At 38.6% G+C, this 17,092-nt stretch overlaps 1 protein-coding gene and 1 long non-coding RNA gene across 7 annotated transcripts in view; one reads left to right on the forward strand and one right to left on the reverse strand.

The window, feature by feature from the left end:
* Nucleotides 7-3,266, forward strand: LOC110404735. The gene is made up of 2 exons (XR_002442471.1): nt 7-483; nt 576-3,266. It is a non-coding gene; the product is annotated as an uncharacterized LOC110404735 (long non-coding RNA).
* IQSEC1 (IQ motif and Sec7 domain 1) overlaps nt 6,516-17,092 on the reverse strand; it is a 323,384-nt gene continuing 312,807 nt past the window's right edge. For 5 of the 6 annotated variants that reach the window (XM_021409295.1, XM_021409294.1, XM_021409292.1 and 2 more), the window contains 2 exons: nt 12,472-12,521; nt 6,516-11,183 (listed from right to left, as the gene is read on the reverse strand). In XM_021409295.1, coding sequence (XP_021264970.1) covers nt 10,578-11,183; nt 12,472-12,521 — 656 coding nt within the window. In that variant the 3' untranslated portion in view covers nt 6,516-10,577. The remainder of the gene's footprint in view (nt 11,184-12,471; nt 12,522-17,092) is intronic. The other variant, XM_021409298.1, reaches the window with a different exon arrangement.

Raw genomic sequence — 17,092 nt, forward strand, 5'->3', positions numbered from 1 at the left:
GTGGGCCGCGATGCCACGGGCTCGCGAGCGCAGCGCCCGCCCGAAGGAGCGGCTCCTCGCTCGCACGGTGCCGGGCTCCTCGCTGCGCCCCGCGCCGGGCCGGGCCGGGCCGCGGCTGACACGCAGCGGCTTTACTGAGTTTCATTTACCCAGGAGTAGAGTACGTTTGAAACCCCTCTTTCACGTCCTTTAAAGGCTGCCCTCGCACCTGCCCTCGCGGTCGCCTCTCACGCAGCGCACTGCAACGGGGGACCCGTTCTGAGGGGACTGAGGGTGCCGGGCAGCGCCCGCGGCCCCGAGGCAGAAGTTGACGCGGCGAGCGCCCCGCGAGAAGCAAACAGCTGAACCGAGGAACGGCCGCGGCCTCATTGCTCCCGTAGCTGCAGCCACAACCCCCACGCGCTCATTTTGCAGCAGCCTCCTGAGGTGGTAAGCGCCATGACTGTACCGAACCCCGGTCTCTACGAAGCAAGGATGCCTTACGTAAGTGAGGGATGAGCTAGCTCTCTGCTGAGGGCCTGCACAGTCATAGATAGGAAAGGTAACAGAAACAGCTATTTCCTAATTTTCTACAGATAGAAAGAGACCCTGCTTCTCTGTAAGATGACTATACACGGGGCTGACTTCAGCACTTGGCAGTCTTTAGGGTGGAGTAACAACACGTTAATGTCCTTCTGGAGAGGATAATGAAGAGCATAGTAGAGGACTGCCTGAAGAAGGTGATCCAAACAGTGACAACAGAGCTAGGCCACTGGAAAACAGCAAGAAAAGGAAGCCTCATTGGGAACTTGGAAAGAACTGAAATAGCAGCATGCTGTGCATTCATTTACTGAGAATGAGATTGTGATCATATCCTACAAGAAGTACCTGTAAAGAATTTTCTTCCAATTGCAGAACAAATTACAGGGGATAACAGCAGATCCATAGCATGAAACGACAAGCAGACTGTCACTTGCAGATAGAGGATCCTCTGTTTCTGTGATGAAAATCTCAAGTCTACATCAGCAGTGTATTACGCTATTTATTTTGTCCCATTCCTGCAGCTCTTCCTAATGCTGTGCATGTAACCACAACTGAAAGCACTTCTGGCAGCTGCAGTTCTCTGCAGCTCTCCATTAGATTTAATTCTCTCTTCTGACTTCTAAACACCTTCAAATGGCATTGCACACAACTGCACAAGATGCTGCTAAGATCCCTTTTCCCCCTTCTGCTTTAGCAATATGCCTGAACTTTTTCTTTGCCCACTTTTGTTTAACACTCACCTCTGCTGTCTGCTACTCAGCTGTGCACCCACATGCTCATTTAATTCCAGCTTCCTCTGAAACTGCCAGGCTGCTCTTCACTACACTGCCTTCCTCTAACAGAGAGCCACTCAGCTGTTAGCAATCCAGATCTCACAGTCTGTGATCAAACCTGACTGCCACAGTGATGTCAATTTCAGCCTGTTCCACACACAGAACTGCTTTCACGAGAAGGAATTAATAGAACAAATATTTGGATCAGTAAATGAGTATCATGAGATTACCCTACAGTTTTCTTTTCCTGTTTACTCTATTTTTCAGTAACGGCTTAAAAACCGATATTCAATAATATAATTCATGGAGAGATGTATAATTTACTTACTGAAAAAGTGCCACTGCAGGTCTAACTTGCTTTACAAAAATATTCGTCAATCCTTGCAGTCATTCCAGGAAAATACAGACAATTCCCTTTAGCAGCTTCTTGTCTCCTTATAAAACTGTTGTTTTCGCCTTTTCAGTCAGACAGATGGAAGTTTTAGCACTTGCAATTCCTTGCTACCTCCCCTTTGGGTACGTGTTGCTGTACTCACTGCATCATCTCTCCCGTCTCTGAATATTTTAAAGAAAGTTGGTTTACAAGTTAAATCTTGAGAAAGGTGAGAGCAGAAACTGGTATTTCAACTTTTGTTCCCAGCCACATGCTGTGGAAGTAATGTAATACTTGAAACACAGATAGATGTTAAGTGTCACTGTGTAATGTTTGTCCAGGTTAGCGTGCAGCCAGTGTATTGCACTGTGGCTATCATGAGAAACACCTGAAAAAAAGAAATAAAAACACATCATTAATGAAAGGGATTTCCCACATCTTACAGTGGCACTTACAGGCAAATCACCAGTTAGCTCTGTCAACTTCTGTTAAAATGAAGCACTAAATTATCTAAGTATTTTATGTTCTAAAACATTCTAATTCAAATAAAGACGACTTACAAAATTCTGTTTGTAACTCAATACATGCTTTCCATTGGGCTAGAGAGTTTCTTGTTATTGCTCTTTAAAATGTAACCACTGAAGTTGTGAAGCACAACAGAAGTATTCCAAACTACAGCCATTATCACTTCTTTTTTTTTTTTTGGCATAATGGGGTAACAGCAGAGCCAGAATTGCCAGAAAGATGGAAAAAACAGCAATGTATATGATTGATTACACAGATGTGTTTCACAAACTTTTCTTCTCTGTTGCTGGGAAAGAAATGTTAGCCAGTAAAATGGGAGTAATAACCAACCAAGAGCATATGGTGAGCTTATGGAGGAGGAAGATGCTCACAGGAGTCCTGTCAAGGTCAAGCATTCAGCAGGAGACACGCTCCTCTGCTTCCTTTCCTAGCCCCCCACTGCAGCGTTCCCTTCCCACGGGCACACACAGCACCATGCTTTCTCCTGCTCCCCTGCCTGACCTACAGCACAGCTGTGCCTGGCGCAGGGGGACATTGTGAGGGACAGGAACTGCTGGTTCGCACGGCTTCAGGAAGCGACGTGTCTGTCCAGTGATCATGTGCATAGGAGAGGCTGCACGTATTCAGTGCTGCTGGTTCCAAATATGATGCAACTCCACGTCTTAAAGTCAGATTGCTCCTCATTAAAAACAATTTCCTAGTGCTAATTATGAAATTAATTTCCAGCCATGCTTTACTGTGATACCATTGCTGAATAACGTAACCTCCTAACTCAGAACACCTGCATAGGCCTTTCACTTTCCATTCCCCTTGGCAAAAAAAAAAGTCACATTTCTTGTCAAACACTTGTTAATCTATTATTTTGTAGCAGAAATGAGAAGTTGTAAAGACTAAGTATTTTCCACTATGCCTGCATAACATTTAATATCTGTCAGAAAGCATATACCCCATTCATCTTATTAAAGGTGTGTTTTTTCCTTGCTCGTTATACATATCTATTTGTATCTCTCTGTTTAACTGTGAAGAAATAAATGAAAACTGAAGCAGTGTGTGTCATTTTACAACAGAGCTGATAACTTGTGTGCTTGTGTGATTTATTTGACCCGCCTGTGTCTTGTCAACCATGATGCTAATTTCACATCTCAGTTATTGCAAACTGCTAAATAAAGAGGATGTTTTTCACAACATTTTATCACAGAAATATCCATTTATATATATGGTAAAAAAAAAACAAACCAAGAAATCTAAGGAGTTGAAAAAATGATGGTTTCAAAAGAGCATCACCTACACAGCTTTGATTCAGGTTTGATTTAGCAAAAATCAAACCCCAAGCAAAGAGCTTAATTTAAGCATTTCCTAACATTCATGATCAGTCTCTTCCTGCAGTTGGTTAGTTTTACCACATAATACAGAATTTGGCTTTATTTCTCAAAATAGTAGGAAACAAAAATGAAAAAGAAGTTATTGAAAATAGACGTAGAGGATAAAGCAATTTTTGTATCATGCTATATTCTTCTCTTGGAGTTTTATATATAAAAATGTTATTTTATTACAAAATATAGCAGCAAAAATCACTAAGAGGCTAGTAAGCTAGCTAAAAACACAATATGCTTCCTTTTCAAAAAGGTGTATACGATACAGTCATAACACTACTACAGATTTATCGTTGCATGCTACTGTAAGTGCACTGTGCATCTTCTACAAACATGTTCATCAGTGCACATGTAATTTATCACACAATCCTAACAGCATCATACTTCTGTCATTTCATAGAATTGCTCAGGTTGGAAAGGACCTTCAAGATCATCAGGTCCAACCGCAACCTAATCATACTACCCTAACTCTTACAACCCACCGCTAAATCATGTCCCTGAGCACCACATCCAAACAGTTTTTAAACACATTCAGGGAGGGTGACTCAACCACCTCCCTGGAGAGCCTGTTCCAGTGCTTAACAACCCTTTCTGTAAAGAAGTTTTTCCTGATATCCAACCTAAACCTCCCCTGGCGCAACTTGAGGCCATTTCCCCTTGTCCTGTCACCACTGAGAAGAGACCAGCCCCGCTCTCACTGCAATCACCTTTCAGGTATTTGAGGAGAGCAATGAGGTCTCCCCTCAGCCTCCTCTTCCCCAGACTAAACAGCCCCAGTTCCTTCAGTCTCTCCTCAAAGGGCATATTCTCCAAGCCCTTCCCCAGCCTTGTTGCCCTTCTTTGGACCTGCTCCAGCACTTCAATGTCCTTTCCGTACTGAGGCACTCAAAACTGAATGCAGTTCTTGAGGTGAGGCCTCACCAATGCTGAGTACAGGGGCAGGATGACTTCCCTGGTCCTGCTCACCACCCCATTCCTGATCCAAGCCAGGATGCCATTGGCCTTCATGGCCACCTGGGCTCACTGCTGGCTCATATTCACCCGATGTCCATCAGCACACCAAGGTTAGAATATTTGCAGAAAAACTCACTAGCATGAAAATTCATTCATGTAAGTAAGGTGCTTACTGAGATACACACACAAACACAAGACAAATTTTAGGAAAAGTTTTCAAACCTTAGACTTCCATGTTTGCCGGTTACAGCACGTAACAGAAAACCTTGGCCTCTTCCTTAACATTAGGGTTAAACTGCTTATCCCCAGTATGAAGGCAAAAGCTTCTTGAATGAAGGCATTTTTCATTAGGTAGGCACATACAAGTTTTTATCAGAGATTTGAGGAATGAAATTCCTCTAAGATGTGCACCTTAAACAAACAAGGATATTAAAATAATTAAAAAACATAAATAACTGAGCATTAGACTATCATATGCTTAACCTACATTTATTTTTTAATAAGTTGCTGAGCATTATTGCAGCTGGTGCAAATCTATCATGCAAATGGCAACTGATACTGAGGTTTTCTTTGGCTGTTTATTTTTCTTCAGTAGTGCCAGATTACAAATGCTTTCATTGGAGTTTTAGTTTAGGTAGGAAAGCATTTAGAGATGTTATTTAGGTCTTACTTTTAAGATAGAAAAAAAAAAAACCCACAGATTATTAGTAATAGCAATATCTAGAGCTCTTAAATTAGAGAGGTAAGACTATTTGGCTTCTCCAAAGGCAAAGATATACCTAAGTTCTTAAAGTCATCGTTTCTAAAACAGTAAAAGAAGGACCAATGAAGAACAGAACTGCAAATTCTTCTATTTCCAGTAACAGAATGTTTGTATGATAGCATCAGCTGTACTCTAACGTGTCACACAGCTCCAAGAGATAACACGTTGGTAGTACCTAGTGATAGATGGGTACTTACCCATTAAAAAAAATCACTGATCAAGATGTACTTTCTGGAAAAACAGCCATTCAAAAATAGGTCATAATGGACTATTCCTTCAAAACAATTCAAGAATCTCCTAAAATCATAGTAAACAACAACAACAACAACAAGCAAACACAACACTTAAAACTAATGCTTAGTTGTCAATTTAACTGAGGCATCAGACACACTGTAATTCATTTCAAATCTAGGACATGAACAAAAATAAAACAATTGAACATGCCAAGGTTTATCATCTAAAGTAAATGCAGAAGTATAACATCAAGTATTGTGAAGGACATGTGAGGAACATATGCCTCATAGTGGTGTAAATTTCATGGTGTATATTAAGACACAGTGAACAAACACAAGAGATAAAAGTACAGGTCCAATTGGATAACACTTACCTCGTCGCATCACTTAACTGAAGTATGATGTTCTCTGCCAACGGGTGCACAGAGGCAATGAATGCTCTCTCTGTTTGATCCAAAGAATGTAGCTTACACTTACGAAATGAAGGACATATCCCTGGGAAGGACAAACTTGACACACTTACAAGTCAGGGGTAGACAATCATCTGAACATGAACTCCTATGGAAATCTGACAGCCAAAAGATGAATGGGATCAGTCCAACCTGCTGGACAGCTCATGTTTCAGAAAATTCAAAGTTTGGTTACTATTTTTCAGTGTTAAAATGCTTTCATAAATATGACACAAGAACCTCTTCAGTGTTGCCTGCAGATGTAGGTGTTTTCTTTATTGCCCTTTATAGTACTTTGGAACTAAATATATTCACAGTACCACCAAAAAACCCTAAAACCTATTAAGAAGTGACCACACTCTCCACAGCACCAGCCATTATTTCCAACAACTTATCTTTAATTTGAGATGAAGACTGAAACCACGGCCCCTTTTGAAGCGAGTAGCAGAATTCCCCCTGACTCAGCAGGGCCACGATAGCACCTGAAGGAATTCCCTTCATTTCACGTCTGAAGAATTCAAGTTCTTGATTACACAAGATGAGAAACAAAGAGTTTTAAATGATTTATTTGATTTCTCCACATGATCACAGTTATAGTTTTACATCAATAGGGTCTGTTACTACTTACAAACAGAATGCATATTAAAATGAAAGCACTCCTTTCTTCCCCATAGTTACAAAAGGGGTCTCAAGCCTCCCCAGAACAGAAGCTTCTTGTAAGTGTAATGATTTTTGAAGTCTTTAACAGTCTGCATTCAACACCTAATTCTAACAGCTTAATACAACTCAAAGCTGATTTAAGTTCCTAGCAGGAGATAGGTATTATAGGCAACCTCCAAGTGACTGCAGACTTAGAGTTATACTAATTTACACACTATGTACAATTTAGAGAATTGTCTACTCCCCCCACTTGGTCCCGTTTTCACCACCCCCTTTTCTATTTTCCAAATTTAATCTTGTTATTGGTTCCACTTTTCTTTTAAATATATACACAATAATCCATTTTGCAGGCAAGAAGTGCGATGGTATTTTACAACGGAACAGCAAAATGCATGCTTAACTGCAGAAAACACACAGCTTCATATGGAACAGCAAGTCAACATCTAGAGATTCATTTTTTTAAATATCTGCTGACTGTCTTTCAGCTCATTTTATCAAGAAACAAGAGGCTTCTGCTGCATGCAGTACATGATGGGAAAATCATTCTACACTGTATGTTAGACTTTTTTTCTTTTTAGCGATACAAGACGTACATTATATTAGGATGAACTCTGTTTTCTGTTTTTACATTGTTGTACATTTCATTTTTAACTTAAAAGAAAATTAAAAACCCCAGATATATATTTGATTGTTGTCCCAGAAAAGATTTTTGTCGCCACACCTTCATTCTTTAGGCTTCCCTTTCATTTTTTAAATCAGCACTACTACTTTGCCACATTTTTTTAATGGGAAAAGAGAAACATGGTCACTCTACGCAGATCTGTACCAGTTTTTAATTGGCAATGGCACTCGAGGAAAAAAAATCTCTCAATTCTATGCCTGCCTGCAGGCTAAAAAAATATCAATTTTCTTAACCACACAGCGTTTAAAATACTATCACTTTCCTGTTCTAGACAGGATTCACACTGTTCTAAGCAACTGTTAACCAAGGATGGAGTCAGAGAGGTTATACTAAAACCCTAAATTCAGTTAAAAAAAAAAATCCAGTCCACTGCTTCTCCCTATTGTCTTGAAATAATGTTACAGTTACTGTGCTCCCATATGACCATCTTGTTTCTTTAACTAGTCTCAAAATAGTCTGTGATTTTACACATGCAACTGAATGCACCTTACAGGGTAGGCACAACCTCTTTCCCCACGTGCAGATGAAATCATGTGCAAATGTTTTTTGCATGCACATTTGTGATTCTTCTGAACATTTAGTTGATTGCACATGGAACATCAGTGATCAGGCATTAAACTGTGGCTTACGGTGTAAGTATAGAATATTTATATTTGACTAATTTAAATGAATGAAAGGGGTTTTGAAACAAAGCAAATGCAGATCTGGGAGATTTAAGGTCTTCACTGTTAACTAAGTAACACAGCTTGAGTCAGATTCTCCTCTCAGCTGTTACTGAATGTTCTGCATTTACACAGTACACAGTTAATTTTACTTACATTAAAACTCTGCATCTGAAACAAGTACACACTCTGTTACTCAATGAAGAGGAGCACTCTTACCTCCATTTCAATCAAAAGATGCAGTTTCTGAAAGATATTTGTAACCAAATGACTCTTTATCTTTTCTGGAACAACCTATAAATTACAATTAGACTCTACTATTGGTACAGATGTATGAAGAAAAGTCTACATATTGAAATATGTTATCACTTTACTTCAACTAATATCAACAGTTAACACTGATATATTTTGCAAATATACAATATGTAGAGTGTAGCCTCACACTAATAACATCAGATGACATGCAGACAGTTCTACTTTCCCCTATAAGAACAGTATATATTTTTTTAAACTGCAAGGAACAGAGCCTCAGGGGACCTGTAGGAGCCCTCTTAAGGTTAGCCGCAGAATTTAGACTAGTATGAGTGATCCTTACAAACTGTAACGCAACCACTTGTTTTCTCTTAATGAAGATAATTTAGAGAAGGAGCAGAATGGGAAAATACTGCAGATGTGGGCAACAAATGTGGACAGCTTTAAACAAAAGGCTAAACTCTAGATTGCTGTATTTGCTCTCTGTGGAGGTTAACAAAGTGCTCAGTTTGCAGTTTTGCTGGTATTGTGATATCAACGGTATGAAAGGGAAAAAAAATTACACACACCCCAAATATTATAGATGCCATGAGCAAGCCAATATGAAAGTTACTCTCTTATTTTCACTTCAGACTCATTTCAACTTCTTTCTACTTTAACTCTGATTTCTTCATTATTCCTGAAAAAATATTATGAAATATAAAATTGACTGACTACTGTTCTTACTTTTACCCATCTCACACTGGAATTTTTTGCTCATCCTCTTCAAGGTTTGCTTTTAGGCTGGTACAGTTTTGCAGTTCTGATTCCTTTGCCTCTATTGTTTAGCTGTAAAGCTCTCGCGGTGCCTCAAATTGCTGAAACTACAAAGTAGGTGCCATGTATAACTGTACAGGATTTAGGGATAAAATTTTATATCAGTTTGCAAATGGTTTGATTACAACACATAAGCAACAACAGCACAGCCTGTTTTTATGTGATGTCTTGCAACTAACTGGACTACAAAAGTGAGGGTTTGAGCATAAACTCAGCCTGCTGAGTGCTGGTCACTTTCAAACTAACAAATGTGATGAGTAAAAATGGTGAAGCCACTTCATTGCTAGTGCATGGCTACATGGAATTACAGATATTTTTTCTTTAACGTATATAAAAATGCTACACTAAAGTCTAAAACAAACCAAGTTTTAGAGCACTTCCACCTGGAAATGCTCTCAGACTAGAATTCAGCTTTACTGGGGGGTAAAAATAAGAAATTATGGTAAACAGGAAACAAAGTAGCTGAGAAGGATGGAAGTTTGCAAATTTCATGTTTGAGATGAATGTTTTTGCAGTGTATACATGCACCTGTTATAATTCTTCATGTGTGTGCATTAAAACATATGCATACAAAAGAAATGTGGATCATGTAAATTCACAGTTATCACAGCCTTTAAAGTGTCTAAATTTGTGTGACCAATGCTTGAAGATGACCACTGGTAAAAGGCCATCCCTTACATTGCTACCATATAATTACTGCATCTTAACAAGTTTGCTTACCTGAAATAGCAGAGCAGTTATAATACTGATTACGTATGATATCATGTTAATAAAATAAGGATTTATACAAAGCAGTATTTGACTACAACAGTTAAATGCTATGTTACTTGGCACATTTAGTAATGATTGCTTAGAAATCTTAGCAAGTCCAGAAGACTTCTAATGAAAATATTGAAATGTCTGAAATTTATTTCTAACATTTAGTGTTTTTGGTCTACTCTTTCATATGCTATTCATCTATAATACTGTCCTAACAAGTAAGTGGAATTCCTTGTAAAGTCTATATTGCTAGCTTTGTGGACTGAAAAAATTTCTTTCCAAGCACAAATGTTAACTATACAGTATATATATATATTTATATGTATATATTTATATTATATAAAGTTTACTTACGTACTTTCATCAACCATATCAGGTCTACTTATTTTTTGCCCATTGACAATAAAAGAGCAAGAATGCAACACTTGGTTCTGTATCACTTTTTTCCTTTTATCATAGACTATGTTTTTATTCTGCATGTAAAATTGTCAAGGGATTTGGTGTAAAAGGTAATTTTACTCATATTCAGCAAGCAGCATGTTTTCAAGGCAGTCTGGAAATAAGAACTAACCAGATGGTGAGCATCTATTGAGTAGATAAGTGAAACCAGTATTGATTGCACTAACTTGACTTATTTTATTTAGTATCGGCAAGCCTTTAAGCTCACACAACTCGGTTAAATTGTTTGTCTAGGTAAAAACTGACAATATTATTTGTTGCTTCCTGTAAGTGCTTTTGTAATCATGTTTGAAACTCTAGTTATTAAGAGGGTCAGTACGTTCTAGACTATTGTGCTGATGCCGCTGTGTTTGGGCTTAGTGCTGGCTGAAGTGGACGGAGGTGGCGGCGGTCCATGGTGATGCTGAGTGTGCTGGGGATGAGAAGAGTGCCCTGGGTGCGGAGGGGGCAGCGGTGGGTGAGGAGAGTGAGTATGCTGTGCGTGGGGGTGCTGCATGTAAGGGGTATGCTGAGAGTGTGCCGCGTGCTGGGAATGCGGCACGTGTTGGTGATACTGGTGCGGGTGCTGGATGTGCTGGGGAGGGTGATAGTGGTGGTGGTGGTGATAGGGCGGCGGGTTCTGCTGCATATGACAGTACTGCGAATGGTGAGAGTGTACTTGTGCCTGGGTCTGTCCCTCAGCTGGCCCTGCATGATGCATGGCAGAAGGATGCTGTGAGTGTTGCTGATGTGGGATTACTGGAGGGTGTGGAGGTTGCTGTGATGAGCCAGATGGTGGATGGCCTTGGGAAGGTGGCTTTCCCCTTTTACTACCAAATAAGGAACCTAGGAGTGAGGAGGAGTTAGGCATAGTCTGGTGAGGGCGAGATGGACACTCTCGGGTTGATGTAGCTCTTCGGCGCATGTGAGGACTGCTAATGATGGACCCCTAAAAAGAAATTAATAGAAATAAAAATTAAAAAAAATTTTAAAATGTTTAAAAGAAAAAGTTCACACTGACCACAAACTCCTCCTTCAGTGCTCACATGGGTGGAATATGTTTAAGAGTTCTATGAAAATTTTATTTCCAGCTTCTCTAAGTTGCCAATGAGGCAATCGTGCCCTTCTTGGGGCATTTATAAGCATTAACACTTTAATATAGAAAGCTATTGCTTTAAGTAAGAAAAATGTCACGGAAAAGTAGCATGACATAATACCTAGGAGTGTGTATTTAAATTAAAATACATTTTAAAATACTTTAAAATCACCATACTTGCTTTTTTAAACAAACAAAAAAAATTAATTCAACCTAAATAGTTAAACACATAGCAGCAAACATTACAATTCGGATTTCAAAAACAGTATTTTAAACTTATTTAAGTAGTAGTATTTTACTACTATATACCATAGTGCTGCTTCTCAAGTCTACCTCTAAATTATATGTTAAATGGAACCACATCACTTTTGCCACTAAGTTTTCTGTGTGATCGTGTCTTTCTGAGCTGTGGTCCAATGTTTTCTATTATTTAGCTTGGAATGGTCTATTTAGTTTCTGGAAGTTTGGGGTTTGTATTTTGTAAAGAGAGATATGGGACACAACGTTTACTATGCAAAGTGTGCTAGACTTAAACTGCAATCTACCTAAAGCAAACAAAAAATAAAAGAAAAAAAAGAAAAATCTGCAAGCTGAATTCAGACATGAACAGTATATATAAATGGTTTGAAGATGAATGAAATCTCATGAAATCCACATTGAATTAACCTGTCTTTTTTTGTTCCTCCCATGCCCTATCTGTGCAATTCCATGGTGTCATGACTGCATACACTGAGCAATTTAACTAGAAAATAAGCAATGGGAATGGTTGAGCATGAAAATCAATAGTTTTAGCTAAATATCAAACAGCAAGAACAGTGTACTTTGTAACAAAGAGCAAGTGGGCTTTTAAGCTGGGACTAGACCGAAATGGTGGCAAAAGGACACATCATACTCATTTAACCATGCTTGCAGGAACAAAGGGAACAAGGTTAGCTCAAACCAAAAATGGCGTTGGTCTAAAACAAGCTGTCAGTGCTTTTTAAGCTGGAAGAATACAAAGTGAGTAGCCTAGGCATGCATTTTACTCGAGGCAGGCAGGTTATATGTTAGAAGAAAAAAGAGCAAAAAAATATGTATATAAAAGAAAGATTTGAAATGCACATCATCACATCCAGCTAGACATCAGTAACTTCCTACTTACTTCCATATTGCTGTCTAGCGATCCTGCACTGCTGCGTCGCCCACGCTTGCCTGCCCAGGACATGCAACACCATAGATTAGAGACTGAGACAAGACCCGGGTGAAAAACAGCCGCTTTCCCTGAATCGCTAGAGGAGCCTCTAAATGCTACTGGGGGGCTGCAGGGGAATCAACATTGCACTGGTCTGGTACAATAGCTACTAAGGCAGAAACTTAGATGTTTAAGCTCATTAGTTAAATTAAGTTTCTGTATCTGACTGTAACTCAGAAGGCATTTCTGTTGTGAATCAACCCTAAGTACTGGGGTGTGATATTTCAGTTTGTACAGCTCCTAAAACACATGTAATTTAACATCTGTATTTAGCAGTACGGTCATGATGTTGACCAGCAACAATTTTTAGTTGTTCAATTTCCTGGTATCTAATTATTTATGAAGTTTTCTTTAAAGACCTGTAGCATTGATATATACTTGTGGGGTGGTATTAGCTTAAATGTGTAATCTAATATTGGGATATTCTGAACTTCGTTGTGGGGGAATGCCAATGGCATCGGTTTCAGCATTTCAATTTTGAACCTCAGTGGATTTCATATAATCTGCTTTCATGATGTTTTAAAAGAAACTAAACTTAATTTTTGATTAATAAAACTGGAATTTGTCTTGATATTATGGCTAGATTTTGTTTGTTTAGCTGTGCAGTGCTTTATATTTAAGTTTGATGGACTTGTTGTTTGCTTCAACACCCTCAGACTGCTAAAGCCATTTGCCCACAGGTATACATGAAATACCGAGCTGTTTGTCTAAAGAGCCAGAATACCTCAGTGCTCATACATAGGACACAGGATTCCAGATTTTACGTCTCATTTCAAAGGAAAGAGAACAGCCCATGGCTGCAGTGGAATTAGATATTTTTTGAATAGATAACTTGTTAAGCATTGCTTTGAAAAGTTTCAAAATACTTTACTGGAAAGGTGTATAAACAATGCTAATCTTTGAAGAATTGCCACGTTCTCAAAGCTGCTGTAAAATCTGTATCTTTTTTACAAATTTACAGATTTTTACGTTCTCTCAGTACAGCTGTTTTCCTGCAATGCCAAGTATCAGTGAATCTCCACTCTGCACTGGTGGGTCGCTGACTTCAGAATTTCCTACCCTAATAGGTGATTTTGGAGAGGAAAGTGAGAATTTCAGCATCACTGACCCTATGAGCCACACATCCTCACCTTCAGAAGCCCCAGAGCCCCTAATATCTGTTGTGTATCGCAGATAGTTCAGGAGAAGAACTTTGGGACTGGTTTGGTAGTGGTTCCCTGGAGGTTCGCCTTTGCTTTTTGACAAGCCTCTCAGTGACAAGTGTAGAACATCCATGAGTCTTATGGACAGTACGATCTAAGATTATAACCTAAGACTACTGGATCTATGAACACAGCTTTGACATATTTGGTCATGGGATGCAGCCCTGCAATACAGCTTTCTCTTATGAGCTACAATTCTCTCCAGGCTACAGCAACATTTAATCCTCTCATTATCACTGAGAGTTACTCAGAAGTACAACTCCCTGCACAGACATTAAATTCAGGGAAAAGTGTTTGTGGTAGAAATGTTTTGGTCATCTTGTAAGTTTGTCGGAATTTTGAGTAACTCCCTCCAGACAGACTGTCATACATCTCTTGCTGCAAGTTGTAGTCTCATCAAAATCGTAACTGATCCCCCCCAGGGTTTTGACAATCCCTTACTTTCACTTCTAGTCAGGCTTTGATCTTTTTCTGCTCTGCTAGCAGGATTAGTACTGATTAACACTCAAATAACTCTTGCTTGCTTACACAAAAACAGAGAAAAAGACAGCCATCTCTCAACTTAGCAGTGAATATTGCAAATAAGACTGACAGTAGCCATAAGTCATTAAATATGGCCAAAAATAAAGGAAAATGGGAAAATCCAATGTATTTTGCATATTGTGGGAGTGAAAGTACTTAAAATAACCATGAACACAGTATATATGGACAGAAAGAGACAAATGGATTTTTGCTTAGAATAACTTCAAGGCAAAGAAGTACAAGCCAAGAACAAATGGAAAATCCTATTTAATAAATGCCTGTAACTTCCCTCAGATAGGCACTATCTCTACATAGAAAACTGTGTTTATTTTCCTGAAAATAAATTGAACCCAATTCTGCATTGGCCTACAGCACAATATGAAAGATATTAACTAAATCCTTCAGAGCATTCTCCTGTCAGTCTATGCTTATACAAGACTGTACTCTGGCCTTTGAGATGGTAAACCATCTAAAAAATGTCTTTCTAAAGCTGCAGCTCAAACTGCATTTCCAGAAGAAGGTGACTGTGCTAGAATTGTGTGTAAGCATAACTATACTAGCTTAATAGTTTAGTATTGTGATACAAAACTAGGTGGTGCTTATCAAATCTGAAGATCACTTTTGCTTAATATATTCTGTCCTACCTGAAATTGTTAAGAATGTTATTTAGTGTGGTTTTTAATTTATTTTAAGCAATTCTGATTCATTCAAACAACTCATTGATGATAGATACAAAGATTCTTTAGCTTATGTAGTACATTGATACAAATACATATATATATGATTTGGCTTTGTAGGTCTTGGAAAAAAAGTCTGGAAAAAAGTTTTAAATTGGCTTTTCGATAAAGCAAACTAATTTAGCAGCTCTTCTAACAATGAGTCATTATGCTAGCCTTCACAAGTTGTGAAACTGATACTCACAGCAGCAGCAGAATCTGCAACTACCTAGCTACAGACATAATGGATACTACCAACATAACTGGCTCAAAATTATCTAAGCAATATACTTTAATAATACTCTACAGAGACCACTTCTCAGAAAGAAAAGACTCTTTGTAACGTTAACGCTTTCATCTTGTTTTCTGTGTGAGGCAGGTTGAGATCACAGATCGATTGTGAAAACAGTTTCTTCAAGAAGATTATTCTCAAAAAGTTCCAGAATGTGAGGAGACAGCGAAACTACACGTCACCTTATGAACCTCCTTCCCTGGAAAAGCAAATGGTGTCTTTTCCAGAGGACAGGAAGGTGTTGATACAAAAGTGGCCATACACAGCGCGAGGTGTCTGTATACAATATACCTAGAGAATAATTTGCTATTGACGTAGGCAAATCGCTAAAAACCTTGATTCACAAAAGTCTATTTTATTCAAAATTCTTAAATTAAATGTCCATTACTGTTGCTATTCCATTGAAGAAAATTAAACAACAGAAACAAGACACAGGGAAAACCTCTCCCTGCTCAGAAAACTCTTCTGGTAAGGGAGGAAAACAATGCTAGTATCCACAGCAAAATCTGTGGGGGAGGAAGAAGACAACCTAGTAACCTTGCCTGCATCAGATGAGGAAAGAGACAAGGGACTGCTCCAGCTCATCACAGATTGAGTCAACAGATTAAGGGATTCTGTAATTGCATGAAGCCAGAGTCTTTTTAAGGGGATTACAGTGCAGAGAAGTTTTGCAATCTTTTTTAATTACAATTTACAATAAACTATTCTGAAAATAAATAAATGAGACTGTATGTTTGTGGACAAGAGACAGAGAAACTTTTTCCCCCGAACATAGGAAGAAATATTTTAAAAAGCTAACGGTCAACAAATGAGACTATATGAACTATGGAATTATTTTAATGCTGGGACTACTTTACTGTAAATGTTCTTAAAAGTAATCTCTACTGGTCTGTGATTGTTTTGAGACTGCTTAGGAGATTATGAGACAAACACTATTTATATTCATAGTAACCATTGTATCACCCTGCACTTCTGTGCAGATGTCAGTACACCGTAACTTTTAAACCAATGCAATAAATATTATCCCCACCTTACAAATTGAGGGTGAGGGGCATAAAGCTTGGTTTCCACTAGTGCTCACTGCTGTAAGCCCAATGTGAAAGAACTAGCTCCTCCAGGAACAGACAAACCACTGGCATTCACATTGACTAGCCCAAAGTCACCCAAGAAATCAGAGAGGGATACAGAATCAGAAATCAAATAGCCTAATCCATGCTCTGCTTTGGCAAACAAATCAATCCTCCCATGTACTAATGGCTCCACTTTCCACATCTTCCTCTAAATCTACTATCAAGTGACTGTATGTTGCATAAGTGGTGAAAAGGTCATAATTCTACCAGATTTCACAAAACTCAGCTATGACTGCATTAGAATTTGTTTACTGCTCGATATTTTTATGTAAATTAAGAATTCCAAATTACGGAACAAAATCTCAGTTCTTCCTCAACTACAGCTCAAGAACATGTCATAAAAACATGTAATAAAAATAACTATGTTTTTCTTTTGAAAAAGAATAAAGCACAAGTGCTTTTGACACATTCACACCTTTGAACAGTTGGATGCCAAATTCTGCTTTTTAGTCCTTGGAAATAACTGTCAATCCAGGGAACAATACTATCCACAAAATCAGGACCTCATTCACATCATTTTCACAACTATCATCTAAGCTAACATGGCAAATGCACGGAAGAATAACCTCAGAAAGTGATTCCTGACATTTGCTTTCTGACAGCGAAATCTTGCTTTTCCTTATGGTTTACAGCTTAAGGGTCAGAATCATTCATGGCATCAATATTTAT

Source organism: Numida meleagris, chromosome 11, assembly GCF_002078875.1.
Source record: "Numida meleagris isolate 19003 breed g44 Domestic line chromosome 11, NumMel1.0, whole genome shotgun sequence".
In the NCBI taxonomy this organism is placed as follows: Eukaryota; Metazoa; Chordata; class Aves; order Galliformes; family Numididae; genus Numida; species Numida meleagris.